The sequence below is a fragment of the Trematomus bernacchii genome, unplaced genomic scaffold (assembly GCF_902827165.1).
Source record: "Trematomus bernacchii unplaced genomic scaffold, fTreBer1.1, whole genome shotgun sequence".
Taxonomy (NCBI): Eukaryota; Metazoa; Chordata; class Actinopteri; order Perciformes; family Nototheniidae; genus Trematomus; species Trematomus bernacchii.
This window is the reverse complement of record NW_022987427.1, coordinates 1-10,378: the sequence shown is the minus strand read 5'-3', so window position 1 is coordinate 10,378 and position 10,378 is coordinate 1. Positions and strand designations below refer to the sequence as shown.

Sequence of the window (10,378 nt, the reverse complement as noted above, 5' to 3'; positions counted from 1 at the left end):
CAGTGATTTCATGTCAATTCGGCGAACATAAACATAAATGATCGTGGTGAAGATGATGATTAAATTAGGATTAAAAATCGAGAGCCGGCTGCATTTCCTCTCGTTCGTTTTTTTCGACTAAACAACATTATTTTGTTAAATAACAACATGGTGATGTTTTGTAAATGATTACATGTCTTATTTAGCACAGACTATGATCCTATCCGTGACATATGGATCTTAACAAAGATCCGCTATACAGTAGTACCAGACATACTGTACATCCAGCTTACTGTATCGAAGTTGATTTCACATGACTCCAGTGTGGAACCCCACTGCACCCCCTGGTGGATCAATGATCCATTGCAGCTGGCTTCACAATAATTACATTTATTTATCACGGGGGCGGTCTCAAGTCAGACTGGGGGCCGGCTCTTCATCACGAACCGATCACGGCCGATCACGGACCAATCACGGACCAATCACGACCCTCGCGTTTCAAACTGTCTGGGAGACCCCTGCTCTATATAGTGTAGGTCAGATGTAATAAACACAGATATATGACGAATGGAAAACAATTGTTCAAATGAAATGCATTTCAGAGTAACTACTTTAAGTCATCAGACACTTAGTGAATACAAACTGTTTGTTCCCTTCTGCTGCAGTACCCAGGAGTGGCCACTAGAGAGCAATTAGGCGACATTCAAAACAGCAAGAGTTCTGGAATGTAAAATACTATTTACTGCAGTGGAAGAGCATGTAGAAATATAGTTACCCAAGTACTGTGCTTGAGTACAGTTTTGATACACTTTTATTTGATGTTTTGATTTGTGTTTTTATTTCATAATACTTTATATACTCTGCTACATTTATCTAACAGCTTAAGTTACTATAACACTTCAGATAATTAAAAGTGTACATGTTTAAAGAGTGCATTTAAAAAAAGTGGGATTTCCGCTCATTCTTTGAAAGGTGGAAGTTTCTGATAATAATGAGTTTGTATTATGTTGACAGGAACTAGTGTTGGTTTATCGACATTAGGAGAGAAGGAACTCGTCTGAAATGAGAGAGGTGTGCCCTTTGAGTTCCTTATTCCCTTCGAGGTATCGCCATCATTATATGTTAGTGAGCAGCGAACTACCCTTCTGCCCTATGCCAGTGCAGAAGGGTGTGTCCTGTGTTCAGCATTCAGGAAGTGAACCTGGACCATGAATACAAAATCAGATAATTAAATGTTTTATGTTAAAAATGTTAAGTAGGGGCCCTAAGCATTTAGAAAGCACTACATGCTAACTTGTATATGTTGGGCAATTTGCACTATTAGCATATGGTGCTTTACTTAGCACTATTTGCATAATAAGGATAGGATTTCAACAATGGTTCGGACAAGGTAGTAGTGTTCAAACTGTGATCACCCTCTGTATAATCAGGGATGCAAACTCATCAGGTATGAAAAAGGTGACAAGGATCCGAGCCCCCCGACCCCACGGAATATCGGCTTTCAAATGAGGAACAACAGGATGTTAGCAGTCAGAACAACTAAAGCAGTTAATAATAACAGAAACGCCAAAGAGTCACATCTAATAGAAATATATAAAAGCATTTATTTTAATTGTGTAGCAGTCAGTTTATAATTTTGGCAGCACTGTTGAGCATTTTGAAAATGTATTTTCATGCCTCTGTGCAAGGCTTAGTCTTTCTGTCTGTATAGCCAGTGGTGTAAAGTAACTAAGTTCATAAAACTGCAACAAACTGCGAACCTTCGGGGACAGAGCCTACAGTGTGGCAGCCCCCACCCTCTGGAACGCTCTCCCTGCGGAGATTCGCAACATCCCCACACTCGACGCCTTCAAAAGGGCCTCAAGTCCCATCTGTTTGCCAAGGCTTTCGGCCCCTAATCGATCTGTTGTTTTGTCTGTCTGACTTTTGTTTTGTTATGTTTGTTTTTCCTATATTAGTTGTAAAGCGACCTTGGGTCCCTTGAAAGGCGCTATATAAAATAAAGCTATTATTATTATTATTATAAACTCAAGTACTATACTTGGGTACAATTTTGAGATACTTGTACTTTACTTAAGTATTTCAATGTTTTGCTACTGTGTACTTCTACTCCACTTCAGTTCAGAGGTACATGGTGTACTTTTCCTCCACTACATGTATTTAATACCTTTAGTTACTTCACAGATGTGGATGAATGATGTGAAATATAATCAAGTGTTAAATCAGACTTTAGTTCCACCTGGAGTAAATTCACAAGCTACCCTGCAGTATACAAAGTCATTCAAACTAGCTGCACCTTTACCAGCTTTGAGAACACTTTCATGATCAATCATTATAAAACATATCATATATATTATTCTGAAATGGACCAATCTGCACAATCACTACTTTTACTGTACTTTCACTATATTTTGATGAGAATACTTTTCTACTTTTACTTGAGGAACATTTTTAATGCAGGACTTTGACTGTAACAGAGTATTCATACACTCTGGTACTTCTACTTGTACTCAAGTACAAGACCTGAGTGCTTCTACTTTTACTCAAGTACAAGATATATACTTATACCACCTCCGTTTATAGCCTATGAAAAAAACTATTTGAAAACGAAGGCTAAAGCTAACGTTAGCAGATAGTGACAATGTATGCTAGTTAGCTAGCTCAACGATAATATTGCGACAGGAACACTTTTCAGTGCACATCACGCTCTGCCGCTCCGACAGGGAGCTCTGCTCTGAACACCTGAACGGCCCGTTCTAACAGCTGTTCACCAGCGGTCCAGTCTGTACCACAGTGACTCTGGACCGCACAGTTAATATTAACGAACGCACCATAGGTAATGTAGCTGCTGAAGCTAGACCCTCATCCCGGAGCAGCAGAGCCTTATTATACATCCATGAGCAGAGCCGACAGGCAGGAAGACTCCAGCACACAGCTCGCGCTGCATTATAATATATAAAAAAAGAACACCATGCGTGTCATGATGGCACATATCAGCTCGCGGCCGCTGATTACTCCGGGTCCCAGACCCCCCCCATACCCCAAAAATATTTTTATTGCAGATCTACATGAATCACACAAACGACCTATTTTGGATTCAAAACGGCGAATTTCGCCGAAAGATGACAAGTTTGCATCCCTGTGTGTGCTACACAGGACAAATGCTCGTATTATATTTAAAAGATTCAAAAGCTTTATTGTCATATGCACAATAGCTACAGCGTTGCTGTTGGCAATGAAAAGATGAAACATAATATAAAAAGTGTGTTTTGTACACACATGCATTGACAATAATGAGAATTAGCAAGCTCCAGCATGATTCAAAATGTATCTACTCCATCCGATAAAAAGGGTCAGACTTTGAACGTCCTTGTCTACCACCTTTGAGACTCTGCTGACTGTTGGACTCCTCAAAGGTTCTGATACTCAGCCTCATGGTCTCCACTAACCACTTGTTCACTAACTGCAGGGAGTACAATTACATAATCATGTTTGTGGTCACTGGAATCTCTTTGCTCTCCTTCTTCATTGCCCTTTCTGAATCCTACGTAAGCGTTTGCATAGACGTACTCCTCGTCCTCCTCGTTGTTCTCGCTCATGGCTCTGACAGACACTGAAACACAAGCAGGAGATGTTTCATTAAGATCAGATTTAATTCTTTAAAACTCCTTCACCACATGCGTTGGATGACACTCTTTCCTGACATATAGATTTTATTTTTTTGCTTTGAATGTATTGACCTGTATTTTCCACGTTCATGTACTTTGTTCCAAACAAAGGAATACAACTAATAATATTCATATTAAGAAATCTAACAGCCAGTGTTTATCTAATGTACTGAGTGTGTTGGTGAGCACATACTTTGAGTTTGGTTGAGGGCACAGGGTCTCCTCTTACAGCTCAGGAAAATCCCCCCCAGCACCAGTGGGATCACCAGGAGACCCACCCCACGAATGGCGAAGACCAGCACCTCAGAAACTACCAGAGAAACACAGTCAGTCATTTCCAAACCGCGTTCTTAATGATTAAACTGCTAATCTACACACTAACTGCTAAAGTTAAAGGCTATCCTCTGTGTGAAGGGGGGTAGATGTTGGAATGATTTGCCTTTTGCCTAAGTTATTAAAGGTGTATTCACAAACTGGCATAGTACGGTACTTAGAAGTATATTAAGAAATACTAACACTTACAATAACCAGCAACAGAGAGTCTGACGGAGTCACTGAAGGGAGAGCTGAAGTCTCGTCCTGAGCCTCGTATCTGATACTGACACCGGTACCATCCCTCATGGTCCAGGTTCACTTCCTGAATGCTGAAGGAAGCAGAGCTGCTACCTGGAGTTCTGGACTCTCTGAAGGAACTGGAAGTCTTTTCCAGGATGAACGTTGTGTTAGAAAACAGCTGTCGAGGTAAAGTTGATGAAGAACAGGTGATGCTGACGCTCTGACCCCAGGTGACCTTAGCTCTGACCCCAGGTGACCTTAGCTCTGACCCCAGGTGACCTTAGCTCTGACCCCAGGTGACCTTAGCTCTGACCCCAGGTGACCTTAGGATACATGGACAGGCTGGGCTTTGGGAGTCTCTCTGAAAGATACAACAAAACGAAATATATCATCGCTTTCACAGCCTTCCTGATTGTCTTTTTTTTAAAAGCCTTTGTGTGTCTATGAACATTTTTATAAAGTGGAATAAAGGAGCAATTCATATCAATATCATCAGACAGAAACCGTGTCACTTGCAGAATGTGATCCCATCTGCGGGATATTTCAAAAATCAGGCACATATTAAATCTCAACAATGCAGAAACACTCATCCATGCTTTGATCACCTCCAGGCTGGATTATTGCACTTCCCTTTCATCAGGCTGTCCCAACTCATCATTAAAGACCCTTCAATGAATACAAAATGCTGCAGCACAGGTTTTTACAGGAACAAAGAAAACGGAGCACACCACTCCTGTTTTAGCAGCTTTGCTCCCAGTTCAGTCCAGGATTGATTTTAAAATACTTTGACTTACTGTACATACAGAGCGCTCAATGGTCAGGCACCATCCTACCTGCAGGATCTTTTAATCCCCTATTGCCCCTCTAGGGCATTAAGATCCCAGAGTTCACTAAATGAGATCAGGTGCTAGAGCTTTGAGCTACTAACCTCCGATCCTCTGGACCCAACTTCCAGTGTTGATTAGGGAGGCAGTGTGCACACATTTAAGAGTATCCTGAAGACTTTCCTCTTTGGTACAGCGTACAGTTCGGACTGGTTTTAAACTCCCTTTTAAACATCCTCATGGACCCTTCATGTTATGGAAGGTTAATGATTGTATTCTAACTGTATTTGTGTCATTGTGTTGTGTACCCATTCATTGGTATTTTCACATGTATCTTGTCATGTTACTATATTCTCAGATATGTTTGTTGTTTTTACATCATCATTCATGTTTGTTGATTTGTGAAGCCCTCTGAGACAAATGTGATTTCTGATATTGGGCTTTATAAATACATTTGAATTGAATTGAATTTGAATAATGACATAGGAAGTTATTTTATAATGTTCTTTTTATTGTTATTAATGTCAGGCCCTAGTTTTTGGCTCATCTGCTTCCTGTCTTTTTGGAAACAGTTTTCTACCCTTCCTGTCTTTGTGTGTTTTCCCGCGTGCTGCTTTTCTGTTCTGGATCATTTCAGGGTCTGACTACAGCTCTGTTCTGATTGTCTTGTCTTACCTTGCCGTCATTATTCCTAAAACTAAAGTATATTCTGTTTGAAGTTCCTTTTCAATTCCATGGTTGTATTGATGGATTGTATGAAATCTTATCTATGGTGTTGATATGCTGAATATTATTTGGTTGGATATAATCATGTTGTGAATTTTGAGTTTTTGGTTTTTACATTGTTTTTGGAGAATCACTTGATGGAATGCAAAAAAAAAGAAAAATGAATTGTTCTGATACCCCTGGTACTTTGGAGCTAGCTGAAAAGAAGCTGACTTTGAGAAGATAATAACTAATATCCTCTCACCTGAACAGACCACACCAGCGTCCTCACCGTGTCCACAGTCATGAGTCCCAAATCCTGGATGGGTACACTCAGTCACAGACCTTTCACTTCCTGAACAGCCAACATCATCAAGCCAGATTGGTCCGGTCCCCTCACCATAGTGGGCTGAGTGAGGGGCGTTCAGCGCTGAACCACAGCCTAACTGTCTGCAGACGACCTGAGCATCGTCTAGATCCCAGTTATCATCACACACTGTTCCCCAGGTGCTGCTGTGGAAGATCTCAACTCTTCCAGAGCAGTGATTGGACCCAGAGCCAGCCAATCTGACCTGATCTAAAAAACATTGAATATAATATTAAAGTGCTTTAATGTAAACTGAAAACCAAAAGGATGTATGCATCACACCATAACCTTGACTGACCTGCAGCAGGTGAAGATGAGGTCAAGAGAAAAGAGACTAGCAGCAAAATTAAAAGTGCAGACATTAAAAGTTTCACTTATTCCTGATTAAAATTCCTTTGGCCTGAGAACTGTAAAAATAGTTTCAAGAGATGTCATGTCTGTTCCATGCAATAACTCAGACAGGCAGGTCAAAGCAAATGCTGCTTTAACATTCAGTTTTGAATATTATTCTTGCCAATGGCCAAATGTCTCGAGCACTTCCTCTCTCTAGTCATATAGGGTTATTTTAAATCCCAGGCTGCAGTTTGGTTTGCTGCTGACTAACATATACTTATATGCAGGGGTTAAGTTGGGATTTGATATGTGGGGGGGCTCTGTATGGAGGTGCGAGAGGGGGGCGGAGGTCGAGGATCTCATTATTTGACCTTAAGGGATATCCACTGTGGCCCTAAAGCAACTGCTCCATTATCTGTATCAAATGCACACATTGATGCCACCACATGTCACAATAAAAATAGAAAGTACTACAAATAAACTGGAATTAATTTACATCTTAAATTATTAATATATATACACAAAAAAAGGTTTACAAATATCCAACTGTCAAATTGCTTTTTAAATCAACACTGCTCTGCACACTTGCTAAAGAACATTTGTGTGGAAATCTCAATTCATTTGTAGGGCTGCGTGAGTATGGCCAAAAGTATGGGAGTAAATCTCACTGTAAACTATTTCATCATCACCAAATTCTGTGTTATTATGACTGATCATAACTCAGCTTTATGCAGACATACATTTAGCATGGTGTACAGGGCCGGTTTTTGGCATAGGCGGTCGCCTAGGGCGCCAGATCTGGGAGGGAAAAAAACCTTTTTGACTGTTTGCGCTCATCCTAATTTTCAGCCTTGATGTAACAACATTCATAATTAAGTCATTGTAACACCCTTTTCACCCCGGTTACACTTTTCATTTGCCCTGTACGATGGGCGCTGTAAGTGATGAAAGTGGGGGGTGTTGGCTTATCAGGCGAGAGATAAATGCAATTTATGTAAACAAATATTTCCAAGACACTACTTTATAATTATTTGGATAAACAGGTTTGAAATCATTTCAATGTATACTATAGGACAGTAAACCAAAAATATCGTTTAAAACTTGAGAGATATAAAAATATGCATAAATACATTTTAACTAGGTAAAATAAGATATGAATGAACAACAAAAATAAAATAAGTTACATTTTTTTGTTATTGGCTATGGTATAGGTGATTGGTTATGTTAATATATTTGGTTATTAAAATGTAAACCGATCTTTTTCATATGGGTGTTTAGAGTTGTACCCCTTAGATCAGGTCTCTAGTCATGTGTGCTTAAAGTGCACCAGATTGAAGCATTTTACTTTACATTTTCAAACATTTCTTCCCGGGGGGGGCATACCCCCGGACCCCCCTACAGGATGTGACGTCCACACCCCAATTAAAACATGTTCATAATACTGAATACATTTGAAGCCTTTTTGATGTATATTACCTATATGTCAATAAGTTTCTGTTTTTGTAGTGTATTGGTCTTTTGAAGAGATTTTTAATTTATTCTTTATATATTCTATTGTGTATTGCTGGATACCTTTATCTTTTCTACTGTACGATTGAAGTAAATGTGGGAAGTGTTTAACAACAGCCATTTACTTCAAAGATTTTTCTCAATGTTATTCTTATTTTTGTTAATCCTGGAAGAATGCCAGAAAAAAAGACATTCTCTTCAAGAATAAAAAAAACATGACATTAGTAATTGTGATAACAAATTAAACAAGTTCTGGGGGGGGGGGGCTGCGCTGGCAGCTCCGGGAGGGAAAAAAACCTTTTTGACTGTTTGCGCTCATCCTAATTTTCAGCCTTGATGTAACAACATTCATAATTAAGTAAAGGTAACACCCTTTTCACCCCGGTTACACTTTTCATTCTCCCTGTACGATGGGCGCTGTAAGTGATGAAGTGGGGGGTGTTGGCTTATCAGGCGCCCGCAGCTCACAGCCAAAGTGGGCGTGGGAGCGAGAGAGAGAGATAAATGCAATTTATGTAAACAAATATTTCCAAGGCATTCCTTTATAATTATTTGGATAAACAGGTTTGAAATCATTTCAATGTATACTATAGGACAGTAAACCAGAAATATCATTTAAAATTTGAGAGATATAAAAATATGCATAAATAAATGTTAACTAGGTAAAATAAGATATGAATATACAAAAATAAAAGTTACATTTATTTGTTATTGGCTATGGTAGGTTATTGGTTATGTTCACATATTTGATTATTAAAATGTAAACCGATCTTTTTCATATGGGTCTTTAGAGTTGTACCCCCTAGATCAGGTCTCTAGTAATGTGTGCTTAAAGTGCACCAGATCGCGGTGCTGCAGCTCCTGATCGGAGCAGAGACACACGTTCACTAAGCGGAAAAACTATATCATGTCACAGAGATCTGCTATTTTAAAGTAAAGTCAACACATATCGACCCTAAATAAAGTCTATATTAAGAACGAGAGATGGTTTAACATATGGCTTAAACAAATGACAAATGAGCGAGGGTGATGACGTCAGAGCATCGTCCTATGTGCCGGGGCTGAGCCCCGGACAGCCCCGGCCCAATTTAACCCCTGCTTATATGGTGATGATGATACTATACACTGAAGCAGGGGTATGTTTGACCCGCACAAAGTGTGGTGATCACCATTTAACAATGGACAGCAAGGGGCAGTAGATGGCAGAGTAACACTGCCGTAAAGGGGTTTGTTATTATTTAAGTGTCTGCCGTAAAATGTCTGACGTGATGACGGAGCTGTCGTTAGCTTGGCATTCTGGCAAGACCCGCCAAACGAGCAGCAAAAGGAATTCTCTGCTCATCATTTCTCCTGCTCTACAGGTCAGTAATGTGTACAGATTGTCACAAATGTTATAAATCGCAATGTCTTAAGTTTGAAGTGATGTTTAGATGTTGGTTATTATGTTTGATGCCGTTTAATGCCGCGTAGAAGACCACCTCGTGGTGGCTGTGTGTGTATGTGTAATGGCGGTCGCTATTTAAATGTAGTAGACTCGCGCTCCCTGATGAAAGTGAATGCAAGAGAATTGTTTATAGCTAACAAGTGTTTTAGGTGTGTTTTGTATTGTCTATGTGTCCTATGGTCAGTCATCATTTAATTATTATAAATGCGTGTTGCTTGATGCTAATGCTAGCATATATTAGAGCAATGCTAATGCTTTGCCTGAAAAGGTCATTAACAGTGTTTGAATACAGCACCAATATCTGTTTTGAAGCAGTACATTCTTATTTTGAGTCATGATGTTAATGACAATTGGGTATACACAAATGTCTTTATTTTAAATACTTCAAGCATTCAAGTATATTTGAAGACATGAACATGTGTTTATATTGAGAGCAGTAAAGGGCAAGAACAATTGTGTTTTGTTTTGTGCCAATTGTTAATAAATTCTGGCAAGACCCGCCAAACGAGCAGTAAAAGGAATTCTCTGCTCATAATTTCTCTTTTTTTTTTTGCAGTGTATATATTTAGCACATTTTAACATTATGATATGCTGACCTTTAACCTTTGTGTGCTGTTTGGGTCTGTGGGACCTTTGGCAGTGTTTACTCAAAGAACATGTATGCAATCTCATTATTTTAACCTGCTTTATTTGGGGGTGGACCTCACCTCCTCCGGGGGGGACCTCACCTCCTCCGGGGGGGACCTCACCTCCTCTAGGGGGGTCCTCACCTCCTCCAGGGGGGCCCTCACCTCCTCTAGGGGGGTCCTCACCTCCTCTAGGGGGGTCCTCACCTCCTCCAGGGGGGCCCTCACCTCCTCTAGGGGGGTCCTCACCTCCTCCAGGGGGGTCCTCACTAGGGATGCCAGAAACTGACTATGATCAAATTCGAAAATCGGACAGCCCTGGTGAATATTAATCGATTATTCGCCACTCTCTCTCTCTCCCTCTCTCT

At 40.1% G+C, this 10,378-nt stretch overlaps 1 protein-coding gene across 1 annotated transcript; it reads right to left on the bottom strand.

Annotated features, from left to right (window-relative positions):
- Window positions 1-3,264: 3,264 nt before the first annotated feature.
- On the bottom strand, window positions 3,265-6,308 carry LOC117490746 (lysyl oxidase homolog 2-like; the record flags this gene model as incomplete). The annotated part of the gene is made up of 6 exons (XM_034140561.1): window positions 3,265-3,592; window positions 3,841-3,957; window positions 4,170-4,437; window positions 4,526-4,563; window positions 5,997-6,050; window positions 6,132-6,308. Coding segments are annotated over 6 exons (857 nt in total), but the record flags the coding sequence as incomplete, so codon positions are not given.
- Between the last annotated feature and the right edge of the window lie 4,070 nt (window positions 6,309-10,378).